We start from the raw sequence: 14,029 nt of genomic DNA on the forward strand, positions 1-14,029 counted from the left end.
TGGGTGTTAGTTCGCCTTGTATTTTGTTTTTTAATTTATAGTGATTTCTGTAGGCAATGGTTTCAGTTTGGTTGGGAATTTTCGATGATTTTTCTCAGTTGTTTTATTCACATCCATTGATAGATTTCTGTGAGGAGTTTCGCTTTGGAGAATTCCTTGAGTTCTTCAAGATACTGCTTTCTTAATTTTTTAGTTTGAGTTCACCCAAAGTTTTGCCTTTTCTTATTTTGTTTATGCTGTTTCAATTTTCTTTTTAGATGTAACACTTCATTGTAAAAAGATTTGTCTATCTTATTTTTCTTTTTTTTTTTTTTATTTTGTGTCTTGAGCATTAGTCTCTTCTTATCCTTTCACTGAAAAGTTGTTTTGTAAATTTCAATTTTATGAATATGTCGATGAATAAATTCATAAAATACCGTTATCAACGGATGTTTTTCTAAAGTTAAATATTAATAAACCATCATGGATTGGCTTAATGGTGAAAAGGGAGATAAACACTCAAATTGTTCCTGGTTTCAATTTATGGTGGTCAACTACCCAAATGTTGTAGAGTCAGTGGGTTGCCCCTTTTAGGAAAAAAAAAGTAGAAAACTAATAATTTATACTTAAAAGTTATTTTTATTTCCATATTAAGTTAAATATTTTGTTATTATTATTCGTATTCATATCATGTTTTTTGTTTCTAATGTTTTATGTTTATTATTGAAAGATATTGGAGATATCAATTAGTTCCTAATATTGAAGTTCTGCCCTTTGATTTGTGGATATATTTATATATTGATGGATTTTTCAATCCTTAACCTAGTTGGCTTTTTTTATTTTATTCATAATTCAAAATTTCTTGGTTAGGAAAAAAGAGAAGCTAATAAGGTCGAGTACTATTATATTATGATTTTGATGAAGTTTCTATCTACTAAATTTGTCCCCAGTCCAAAGCATTCTTCACATACTAGTCTGATGCTCTGTTGCTGGACACCTCACCATCAATATCTTAATCTTTTGTGCAGTTACTTGAAATGTTGATGAACAATATTGGAGAAGCAATACACAAGCAGGTGATTGATTCAGGGGTTCTCCCTATTCTTGTGAAGATAGTAAAGAAAAAGGTCTGAATTTGTTCTATTTATTTTCAACAAATAGTTGACTACAATCTTCCTTTAGAAGTATGGCATGGACATGGTTATGGATATGGCGGCATGTCATATTATAGATAATTAGAACATGAATGCCTCTATTGGAAGTGTTTCTTTTTATTAAATTACCAATCTACCCAAAAGCTTAAGCTGATGGGTGAAAGTAAATTTAATATAATATCTAAACACTCCCTCTCACTTGTGGGTTTGAAATATGAAGAAAGTCCATTAAGTGGAAATCAATATTAAATGCGGAGGAAATACATTGCTGGGTTTGATTTGTTTGAACCTGTTTTGATACCATCTTAAATCACCAATCTACCCAAAAGCTTAAGTTGATAGGTGAAGATAAATTGGATATAATATGTAACACTTTCAAATGTATTTGATTACTTTTTTTACCTATCAACAAATTCACACTAGATCTTGGTTTTATTTTATAATTTACTAGGTAATATAAAAAAGTGAGGTAATTTCCAACATTTCAAGAAGTTGACGGAACCAATGATATATATCTGATGATTCAAGTTCAGTTAACGAAGATTTCCAAATCCAAATAAAAAATTTGTGAATTGTTTTCCTCTCTTGAGAGTATTTGTAACTTTTAGCATTAGTTTTTCTTTTTTGAAATGGAGACGAGCCTCCCGAGAATCAAAGAAGAAGATGGGTTCAAGAAATGTTTCCAACCGGTTAACAATTATTGTTTTTTAGCAGTTCTGTGGTTTCATCCTAGTGAAGATTCAGCAAGGCTGGTTGTTCTGTGTTCCCTCTTCATCTTGAAGCTTATAGTGGGCCTGTTGTTAGTTTACTTTGGGTTCCTTTTGACAATCTGTTTTAATTACTTTGTGCCTAGTTTACATTATAGATTCCATTTGTTGTTCTGGGTTAGAGGATTTTGATTAGGTTGCTATTATTGCTGAGTTTGATTGGTTATTGTTTGTTATCTGTCTTAGTCTGTTTGCTCTCTGTATAATTTTAGCATTAATCTCTTTTTCGTTATGTGAACTTTCTACATTATTGAATAAATTAGAGTAATTGAGAGTCCATAATGACCTTTTACATAGAGGAATAAATAGGCCTAGAAAAACTACAAAAGGAAAATACATAAATGGAAATACCAAAAAGGATAATAATAATAATTGAAAATAATAATAAGCCATAAATCCTAATTTCCTTTTAACACACAATAGCTTTGTTTCCTTTTTAAAATAGAAAAAACAGAAAAAATTTATTAAACAATTCAACATCTTGAAAAAGATGAAAATTGACTTTGATTATGTTCTTACGATCCTATGCTTAAAAAATAAGTGATTTTTTTTTTTTGGTGTAAAGTTATTATATCTCTTGCATTTTATTTTTTGAAAAAGATACAAATTTCAACTTTTTCAAGATGTAAGAGAGGGGAACGACAGTTTTTTTAAAAGAATCTTATGTTTTTCCTACAACTTTTTCAATAAAATATTATGATTCAACATATTTCAACTTTTTCACGATGTCCGGAAAATAAATTTCAAATCTTATGTATTTTGCAACTACTTTTTTTTGCAATTTCCTGATTTTCTATTTTTGCAGTCTGACTTACCAGTGCGAGAGAGAATATTTCTTCTCCTAGATGCCACACAGACAGCTCTTGGCGGTGCTTCTGGAAAGTTCCCTCAGTATTATTCAGCATATTATGATTTGGTGGTAGGACATTGCCCCCATATTTGCTATATATCTCTTTGATTAGAAGTTGTATTTTGAAGCAAATAGATCTAATCATGCTAAGAGAATTAAATCCTTGTAGTTCAACACTATTTATAGTTTGAAGGAGTGAAAGAATAAATTCATCAGTAAAGTAGATCACAATAATATGCTTTCATGGTTCTAATAAGTTGAATGACATTGGCTTGAAGAAATGAGTTCAAGGCATGATGGGACCTTGCATAAGATATAGTATTATATGAATATAGGTTGATATAGGTTGATGCTTGCTAAATAATAGTTGTCCTTGTAGGTTCAGAATGAAAGATATTTTGATTGTGTCTAATCGTCAACTTTATAGCGTGGGATTATACTTTTTGGGTTCGGTGAAAATGAAGGAAGAGAGGGGAAAGTATCAGATTTCATTCCCACACATTATTGTTTATGACATTGATTCCTTTTGTTATGTGTACTTCATAAAACATTGCTGCTTAGATAATTCCCTGAAGAGTTCCATTGAGAAAACCTTAGTACTTCATAAAACAAAAGATTAGGAACTCCGAACATTGTGTTCTGTTTGTTGTTGTTTATTTGCTTTTGGTTTCTTTTGGGTTTTTGGGTTTATGGATTTTGAAGCACTAATCTCTCTTCATTTTCCTAATGAAAAGTTTGGTAATTTTCAAAGAAAGGAACTTGAACATATGTTCCATCTGTTATGATTACATTCAGTAACTATAGAATCTTTGAAGTTGGAATACTCCGAATGAATTTTTCGTTTGTATCTCAGAGTGCAGGAGTCCAGTTTCCTCAAAGACCTCCTGCAGTTTCATCACATAGTCCTACCCAGCTGCAAACTAATAATACTTCACAAAATGGCATAATAAGATTATCTGAGCAGGAGAATGTTGCTAGAGTGGAACCTCAGATATTACCAGAATCTAGGTATATCTTGTTGAGCTTATTCTTCTGCACTTTTCGTCTTGTTAACCACTTGTTTTTCTCTTTTTATTTTTGACATACAGAATAAGTTGTTAAAAATCCTAGAAATTTGTCACGAACTATTTATGAAACAAAAAACACATAACTCCCATCATAAGTGTTGATGATTGTGCAGCTAATGGTTTGCTAAAAGGAACTATTTATGGAATTGTGGTATTGTTGATTTATGCCATAATAATTGATTTTATTTGTTGTAGTTATGTTGTAGGATTCTTTCTTTTTATGTTTTATATATATTTTTTATTTCATTGAGGCTGTACTCTATTTAATTTAGGTTTTCTAACGGTTACAAATGGCAATCAACTAAGGATCAAGCACACCACCTAGAAAGTGGCAGAGGATAGCCATGTTTACAAATTTCTCACTAGCCTCAATGATGAATTCACCAATAGAAACCTCTCCCCTTCATCAATGAAGCTTTGTCTTAGGTTCTGTCACTCCCTCCTAGTATCACGGGCATGCTTGTCCAAGGCGTTGTTTACCTATGGTCGTATGCCCGGATACCCCTAAATCACTTTGTCTTTATGTCTTGTACGTAGTTTAGTCCATTGCTTTCCTTTTTGTGTCGCCAAGCTAGGGTGTGACGTTTCGGCATTTTCATATGCAAGCTTGCCAATGCTAAAAATGTTCAAAAATGTACTATAAGAGAGGCATAGTAGTTGAATTCCCGACCAAGCCTTATCGCACTCTTTGCAAGCTTAGCTTTTCTTTGCAATTGATAGTCTTCAATGTTTTCATTTATGATGTTTTTAATGATTTCCTTTTTCTCACGTTTTATAAAACAATTTTTCCAAGAACGTGAAGGAGGCTGCATTATGTCGCGAGTTTGTTCGCGACTTTCGAATTTTATGCGGCTGACTTGTTGATGGAGAAGAACAAATGCCGCACAATCGTGTTTGAAAGGCTACGATTACGACAAGTGGTATTAGAGCCAAATTGACTAATTAACAAAAAGACGCAAACATGTTGACGATGAATCAGTCGGGTAAGGCCTAGAAAGACTGACTAGTAAAGTTGGAAGAGCAGATGCTCTATCTAGTGGAAGTTCTCAACTCCATCTGCTTCTCGGAGTCTGGTCTCGGAGAAATTTTTGAGAAAGTTGATACGGTCGATGCGGTGGCTGGCCGCCTCGACGGATTGCCGATACAAGAGTTGTTGGCAAGAGTTAACACTCTAGAAGTAAATGTTGCAAGAACTGGTAACTACGAGCGTGGGGACAATTCGCGGGGCTCTGTTGCTCATATAGAGGAACGTGTTTGAGCTAGATAGCTCTCGAAAGACACTTTTAGAGATGAACTGCATGTCGGAGGATTTTCGAGCTACCCTCGATGTGGTTAGGAATGAAATCGCAGATGTGAACACAAGACTGAATCTCACAACATGAGCAATGCCAAAGCAAGCTCCAGTCGGAGAGGCAATTTCTGTTAGTAAGGTAAAGATTCTGGAACCCAAACCCTTCTGTGGGCCAAGGGATGCGAAGGCCTTAGAGAACTTCTTATTTGATCTCGAGCAATACTTCAAGACCACAAACACAGTTACTGAAGAAGCCAAAGTGACATTGGCGACGATGCTTCTATTTGAGGATGCCAAATTGTGGTGGTCCCAATATGTGGACATGCAAGAAGGGCGTTACACAATAGACACTTGGGACGCTTTGAAGAAAGAACTCCGCTCGCAGTTCTTCCCCGAGAATGTGGAAATCTTGGCTAGGCGAAAACTGCTTGAACTGAAACACACCGACAATATTCGAGAGTGTAAAACAGTTTGCGGGGCTGATGTTAGACATACGCGATATGTCAAAGAAAGACAATTTCTATTTTGTCGAAGGGCTGAAACCGTGGGCAAAGACCAAATTATATGGAACAAAGGGTCCAAGACCTCACATTAGCGTATGTAGAAGCCGAACGGTTGTTTAATCTGACTAGTGACTCTCGAGATGTGAGACGTCACCAAAGGTCCTCACTTGAAAGGAACAAGAATAGTCGCCCGAGTTCTCCCAAAGCTGTCAGGGGAAATAAATGTCCTAATGGAGACCGCAGACCTTTCCAATCAAATACAGAGAACACATGGCGAAGGCCCAATAATTAGGACTCACTCAAGCGTCCCCTAAGTTGTTTCATATGTAAGGGACTGGCGAGAGAATGTCCGAATAAAACTACCTTCTATGCTTTTCAGGCCTCTTTAATCCCATATTCAGATGATAAATCGAGTCAAGCCAAAGGTGAAGTGGACCAGATAGAAGTTGAGAACCCTATAATAGAGGCCTTAAAATTCCTATCGTCTCTTCAGAAAAAGGCAGGGGAGACAAGTGTGCCAGCGGAAAGGGGTTTAATGTATGTTGACACCTGGATCAACCAAAAATTGACCAAGAACACTATGGTTGGTTCCGGTGCAACTCACAATTTCATAACAGAGGCAGAAGCTAGACGTCTAAGACTCCATTGGGAGAAGGATTCAGGAAGAATGAAGGCTGTGAATTTCGTTGCTCTACCCATCGTCAAACTAGTGAAACAGACGATGATGAAGTTGAGAGGATAGAAAGGTCCTGTAGACTTTGTGGTTGTAAAGATGGACGACTTTGTTGTGGTATTGGGAATGGAATTCCTCCTTGAACATTAGGTCATACCAATGCCCTCAGCCAAATGTCTAGTGATCATTGGATTTTTCCCACCGTCATGCGAACAAACATTCGTCAGCGTAACAGATTGAAAATCATATCGGCCATGCAACTGGTCAAGAGCCTCGCTCGAGAACTAACATCTGTGGCCATCTTGCTTAAGGCATTGGGAAAATCGGGGGAGACAGTCCCCAAAGACACCGTGTGTCCTAGAGAAGTGCCATGGTGTAATGCTAAATAGTTGGTTCAAATGGTCGCAAAGGACGATCGACCATGGGATAAAATCGCTAATAGAGGCAAAACCGTCTGTGAAGAATGGTTATCGATGGCGCCACCGGAGTTAGCCAAACTTCAGAAACAGTTGAAGGAATTATTGAGTACAGGATTTAGTAGACCTGTAAAAGCTTCGTTTGGAGCCCTAGTCATTTCCCTGAAGAATGATAGAAGCTTACGGTTGTGTATTGACTGCCGTGCCCTGAACAAGCTCACAGTTCGCTATGAATATCCACTTCCCATACTCACCGATCTATTTGATCACCCACATGGGGCGAAGTATTTTCCGTAGATAGACGTCCGATCGGGATGCCGACGAGTAAGAATGACAGAGGGAGAGGGACTTGGGATGACTTGTGTTGCAAGATATGGAGCGTTTGAGTTCCCTATAGTGCCATTTAGTCTTACCAATGCCCTCACAACCAGGAATACTTTGGCAATTCTATCGTGGTCTACCTAGATGATATAATGACTTATAACCCCACGAGGGAAGAACCCAAAGACCACCTTCAAAAGTTTTTTCAGAAACTGAAGGAAAACCAACTGGATGTTAAGAGAGGAAAATGCTGCTTTGAGCAAGGACAAATAAACTTGCTGGGTCATGTGGTGGAGTTTGATCGAATTGGTATGGGAAAAAGGAAGATTGCTGCAATTCGTGATTGGGCAATACTGAAGTAAGTTACAGAGTTATGCTCACGTCTCGGATTGGCTAATCACAACAGGCAATTCGTGAAAGGATTCTCAAAAAGAGTAAACTCACTGACAGAGTTGGGAAAAAACATTTAGTGGGTTGGGAACCCCGAGTGTCGGGCCGCCTTCGATGGTTTAGAGCAAGCCATGACTGAGGGGCAAATTCTTGGAGTTGCTGAGGCAACCAAGCCTTTCGAAGTTGAGACCGAGCGATTCAACTGTATGCTCAAAGAATATCTGCGTCATTTTGTTGATGGCAGACAAAGGAATTGAGTTCAACTACTGAATGTAGCTCAATTTGGTCACAATGCTTAGACAGATTCGCCGACTGGGAGAAGTTCGTTTGAGATTGATGGTAGTAGGCATTCTGTATTGTCGCCACTTGATCGCCCTTATGTACGGAACAACCCCTAGGTTCACAAATTTTCAAAGGGATGGGAATAGATGACTAACATCGCTCGAGCGTGCCTAGAAAAAACTTCGGGGTGGATGGAGAAGATGACAAATTAGAAGTGATGCCCCCTTGAGTCTCGAGCGGAGGATCAAATTTTCAATCAGCGGTGCAACAATGCTGTGCGGTTATATATCGACCTAAAATAGGAAAAAGATAGAGAAGAAGAAATCCTTTCTGACAAAGTAAGGAAAGGTAGAAGACCCACAGTGAAGATACCTGAATTCCTAGTGAAGTGGAAGAACCTCCCCGTGGAAGTAACAAGCTGAAAACGTGTCGAATACTTTGAAGCGTGGAAGCAGAAGATTGAAGAGTTCCAGCTTCGTCAGTTGACAGGGACGTCAACTGTTTAAGTGGGGGAGAATGTCACGGGCATGTTTGTCCAAGGCGTTGTTTGCCTACGGTCACATGCCTAAATACCCCCAAATCACTTTTGTCTTTATGTCTTGTATGTAGTTTAGTCCATTGCTTTCCTTTTTGTGTCGTCAAGCTAGGGTGATGTTTTGGCATTTTCATATGCAAGCTTGCCTAGACTAAAAATGTTTGAAATATACTATAGGGGAGGCATAATAGTTGAATCCCCGACTAGTGTTTTAAAAGGCGCTCTGAGGCCCGCACCTAGGCGCAAGGCGTACATCTTGCGCTTATTTATGGAGAGGTGAGGCGTGGATGATGAGGCGCTGCTGAGGCGCTGCTGAGGCGCGTGCCTTCCTCTAGGCGCAAAAGGCCCAAAGGCGCGGGCTTTTACATTTGGGCGGAGCTTTAATTTTTTAAAAAATTATTATATTTATTCTTTACCTATTATGTGTAACTTATAAGTGAAGAAACAAAATGACTCTTATGCAAGAACATCTTCGTCCATGGCTCGACTTCTTCGACTTCAAGTTTCAACTCTTCCGTTCTGCGGAAATTTTGTCACCAGCGCGGGCAAGGGCCACCGGCCACCTTCTTCTTCTTTTTCCATCTGATCTTATTCAAAGAAAATCTTTGGTGTTGCTGTTGCCATTATTCTGTCTTTTGGTGCAAAAACAGAGGAGAAGACAAGACAAAGAAGCTTCCCGTTAGCCAAATTAGCAATTTTTTTAATCATATTACCTTCTGTTTTTTTATTTTTCTTAGCACAGGTATGTGCTGTTTTTTTTTAACTAAAACAAAAGTGTTAATCATTTAAATACCTTCTAAGTTCTACTTTCTAAGCTATTTATTTTTGTTAAAACAAAAACCTTATGTTTTTTTTTTAACTAAAACAATAGTAGGTTTTTCAATAAGATTGAATACTTATTTGGATTGCTTAGGCCATAGATGGCTGATGAAAGTTCAAAAAAAGATCCAACATGGAAATATGGTCGATCGCAAAATGACCAAGATATAAATAAGTTTGTTGTGGATTTTGTTCGAAAGTAACAAAAGAAGGGGTGTATCGATTGAAACAACACCTTGTTGGTGGTTATAGAAATGCCACAGCTTGTAGAAAATGTAAGGATTATGTGGAAGAAATTAAAGATTACACGTCCAAGAAAAAGGAGATCAAAGAACAAAGAAATTTGATTGTGGACATTGATGTACAAGATTACGGTTCGAGGATGAAGATGAAGGGAGTGTTAGTGTAAACAACAAAGCAATATCAAGTGGCTCGAGCTTGAAGAAGCCAAGACAAAAGGGTCCAATGGATGCATTTTTACTCCTAATCTAGAAACTGTGGTTCAAAATAGAAAGAACGATAAAGGAAAACAAACTTCCGGCGTACAACAAGGAAATGAGGGAGCACATCATCCAAAGAATTGCTCGATGATTATATGATGCAGGAGTGCCTTTGAATGCTTGCATATATAAGATAGTTTTGCCCCTATGATTGAGTCAATTGGGCAATTTGGTCCTGGATTGAAACCACCAACATATCATTAGTTGAGAGTCTCATGTTTGAAGAAGTGGTGTGAAACTAGCAAGCATCAACTCTCTTATGACACTCATTGACCATCTTGAAACTAACTTCTCCTAACCTTGAACAAACTAATAATATAAAATAAAGTAAACCTCAACTTAAAACCAAACTTTAAACTACGCAACGGGAAAAAAATATTTTACAATATACTCATGTACAATATTACTAAGAAGAGGTTAGGAAACCACAAACAAACTCAAGCTCTCACAAAACTAACCCCAAGGCTAATATAGGTATGGACGAGTCAACTATATAGAACTAGAACAAAAATAACATAATAAACCTTGTAGACAACGTAGCAGATTGGTAGCAGTAGGTTAGGTTCTAGATCACGATCACTACGTGGGTAAAAAAGAAATCATTTTGCAGAACATGAGTAGGAAGCCTAGTGAGTGACTAGCTTAAACAAATAAAAACACATGCTATTATACACTTTTCAGTAATAAAACTTAGCAAAAGAAATCTCGTTCCTCTAGTACAAGAACAAGTGGTTGAGCCTGAACTTCCCCTGGGATAAGGGAATGAACTCTAGCTAGGTTGATTTGCGTGCGTGGATCAGTCATTGTGCCAATGCCCCAAATCTAACAACGTTGTAGTAGGGCATGCCCAATACTTCCAACGTCTTTGGTGTTTCGAAGCTTCTCAACACAACAATGGCAATCTGCCTATGTGCATGTAATAATTATCCCCCAAGGGCTAAGCACCCTAGCATACGACCTAAAGCCTATCACACAATGAAGTAGGTCCTAAAGACCTATAAAACTCATCATATCTCTCAGCAACTGCCTCCTCATTTACTTGTCCCTTGGTACTGAGTTCTGGACAATAACTTGGGTATAGAATTATGACATAAAAACAAGCATATCATAGCAATATGGACACATCTTAACTTGATTTAATATGGTACAAGAGCAGGTGGTCTCGGGAGGTCTTGTGTTCAAACCTCTGCATTGTTGTTTCCACTCCAATTAAAATTTATTTCCACTTGTTATGCCTTTCAAATATTTCAAGCCCACAAGTGAGGGGGAGTGTTAGTGATATATAATTAAATTTTTCTTTAACCATTAACTTAAGCTTTTGAGTGAATTGGTAATTTAATACAAAGACTTGGGAAGTTTGAAATACTTTGTAGGCACGAAGGAAGCTTGATCCAAAGATGGTATTGGAATTTCTCAAAGAAAATACATTATGGGTTCGTTAAAAGAGATAGGAAAACTTGAGCGTCGAATTGCAAAAACACTCGTGGATCCAAAATTTTGTTTTAAACCAGAGTGAAGAGACTACTCTAGTTGACAAGGGAATGTATCAAAGACTCGTGGATAAGTTAATTTACCTTTCTTAGTTTATAAATGGGTCTCTCTAAACTTTAGTCTATGGGCAGGGTTAAGACAGATAGGAAAGATTTCGTCTTTCGTAAGGTTGGAAAGGGAAAGAGGGTGGTCATTGAAGAGCATTGAGGTTTGAGGATTAGCAACTTAGAGTGGAACTTGGGACACTAGCCTGGGTTAGGGATTGTTTAAAATTGGTGGTGACTGTAGGGAGGTTGAGGGGTTTTGGCGAAGACGTTGATTGGATGCGGCAATTATTTTCTTTCAATTGTTGTTGAACTCTGGGGGCCGCTTTGTGGTGGTGTCCAAAGAGTGGAAATCTTGTGTCTTTATTCCCAAGTGTCACAATAGAAAGGGTTGGGGTTTGGTGGTCGGTGAGCTCAATAGAGTATCTAAAGTTATGAAAGATCTTGGGAGGTCTTGAAAGGTCCTTTGGATTTTAAGTAAGCAGTGAGTAAGAATGTCGAAAATGGGTTGGTGAAGGATAGTAGTGATTGAGAACATCCTACTTTCTTGATGTTTTTTTAAAGTTTTTTAATATTTCTTTAGCTAATCCTTAAGTATCTTGAATTACCATTTTGTATCTTGAGATTAGTTATTCTTTAGTTAATTCTTGTATCTTGAGTTAGTTCTAAAATAGAATAATTAAATCCTAAAAGTTAGTTTTAAAATAACTAACTTCAACAACTCTTGTAATTTTCCGACCTATATAAAGGCTTCCCCTCTCATGAATAAAACACCTCAGAAGTAGTATTCAGGAAAATCCTTGAAGTTTTTGCATTACTGCATCAATTGGTATTAGAGCGTGGTCTAGCTCACCCTTCCCACAAAAACTTGGATCTTACCACTCATAGCCATGGACGTGGAAGCCTCTTTCGACCAACGCTTGCAGTTGGTAAAACAAGTTGTTGAAGAACTTTGACAAGGACAGTCGGATATACAACAATCTTTAGTAGAACTAACCAATCTTTTTACCCGATTTCATGTCCAACCTGTAGAAGAAGCAATCTAGCCTCCAAGAAACCCAATTGCAACAAATCAAGAAAGACAAGAACGACCAAGAAACTCAGCTACAAACCAAGGACGACCTTGACAGTATGACATAGACTACGTTCATAGAGGTAGTGCTAACACTATTGAATTTTATTGGATGAGTCGTCGTGTAGTTCTCTTACCTATAGGCAGCCTTTCTGAAACAAAAACCCAACCCTAATAAAGAAAAACAACTTTTTTCAGTAATTAAGGGTAAGGAGTTCCTGCCTTAAAAAACACCACCTATATTAGCCTTTGTTATTAAAGGAAACAACACTGTACCTACAAAAAATCACATACCTAATGAGATAACAAACCTTATAGCTGAAATTTCAAAAATTATAGAACCAACTGCTTCACTGCCACCTCTTAGAAATATACAGCATACTATAGACTTAATGCCGGGTAGTACCTTACCTAATCTGCCACACTATCGAATGAACCCTAGGGAATACAAAATCTTACATGAACAAATAGAAGAGCTCCTTAGCAAAGATCATATCCAACCTAGCCTAAGTTCTTGTGCTGTCCCAGCCCTACTTGCTCCAAAAAAAGATGCTAGCTGGAGATATTATGTGGATAATAGAGCAATTAATAAAATTACAGTCAATTAGGTAAGACTTCCATCTTTTCCAAAGTAGATCTTAAGAGTGGTTACCACCAAATTAGAATTAAACCAGGAGATGAGTGGAAAACAGCCTTCAAAACCAATGAAGGGTTGTTTGAGTGGTTAGTTATGCCCTTTGGTCTCTCTAGTGCCCCTAGCACCTTTATGAGATTAATGCCTTTTTTGAATCAATTCATTGTGGTATGCTTTGATGACATACTCATCTATACCTCCTCTAAGGAGGATCACCTAAAACACATCCAGCTACTTTTTACTACCTTACAAGAAAATGAATTACAAATTAACCTTAAAAAATGTGAATTTTTATGCTATATTCATTTTTTTGGATTTATCATAAGTTGTAATGGTATTTCTGTTGATCTTGAAAAGATTGACTCTATTTGTTCTTGGCCACAATCAAAAACTCCAAAAGATATTCAATGCTTTTTAGAGGCAATAGAAGATTCATAAAAAACTTCAGCACTATTGCAGCACCTATGACAAACTGTTTAGAAAAAGGAAGTTTCCAATGGGGTAAAGTCGAAGAGGACAACTTCTGTCAATTAAATTTAGCTTTAGCTAGTCCCCTGTTTTAAAACTACCAAACTTTGATAAACCATTTGAAGTCACTGTAGATGCTTCAGGTTTAGGTATAGGAACTATCCTCAGTCAAGAACACCCCTTAGAGTATGTTAATGAAAAATTAAGTACTTCTAGACAAAATTGGAGTACCTATGAACAGGAACTGTATGCCCTTGTGCGTGCTCTAAAATAATGGGAACATTATCTACTTGCTAATACTCTTATCTGGCTTACAGACCACTTTTCTCTTAAATTTCTGAATTCCCAAAAAACAATTAGTAGAATGCATGCTCGATGGCTACAATTCTTACAAAGATTCGACTTTGTAATTAAACATACTTTGGGTAAGGCTGCTGATGCTCTTAGCCAAAAAGGTATACTTCTTACCACCCTCCAATCTCAAATCATTGCCTTTGATCACCTACCTACATTGTACCCTTCCGACACTGATTTTAAAAGTATTTGGGAAACTTGCTCTAACCATAAACCTTGCAAAGATTACCACATTGTTAATAACTTTCTCTTCAAATGTGATGTTTTGTGCATTCCTCATTCATATTTAAGAGAGGCAATAATTAAAGAAGCACGCTTTAGTGGATTAGCAGGAAATTTTGGCTGAGACAAAACTTTGGCTGCAATTAGCTCTGAATTCTTTTGGCCACAACTCAATAGAGATGTTACTAACTTCATTC

General features: G+C 37.1%; 1 protein-coding gene across 3 annotated transcripts in view; it reads left to right on the plus strand.

The window, feature by feature from the left end:
* The window catches only part of LOC103491258 (TOM1-like protein 5), a 52,294-nt gene that overhangs the window by 19,367 nt on the left and 18,898 nt on the right, over nucleotides 1-14,029 (plus strand). For 2 of the 3 annotated variants that reach the window (XM_051089377.1, XM_008451137.3), the window contains exons 5-7: nucleotides 1,008-1,106; nucleotides 2,706-2,819; nucleotides 3,604-3,758. In XM_051089377.1, the coding sequence (XP_050945334.1) occupies nucleotides 1,008-1,106; nucleotides 2,706-2,819; nucleotides 3,604-3,758 (368 nt within the window). The remainder of the gene's footprint in view (nucleotides 1-1,007; nucleotides 1,107-2,705; nucleotides 2,820-3,603; nucleotides 3,759-14,029) is intronic. The other variant, XM_051089378.1, reaches the window with a different exon arrangement.

The sequence above is a fragment of the Cucumis melo genome, chromosome 8 (genome assembly GCF_025177605.1).
Source record: "Cucumis melo cultivar AY chromosome 8, USDA_Cmelo_AY_1.0, whole genome shotgun sequence".
In the NCBI taxonomy this organism is placed as follows: domain Eukaryota; kingdom Viridiplantae; phylum Streptophyta; class Magnoliopsida; order Cucurbitales; family Cucurbitaceae; genus Cucumis; species Cucumis melo.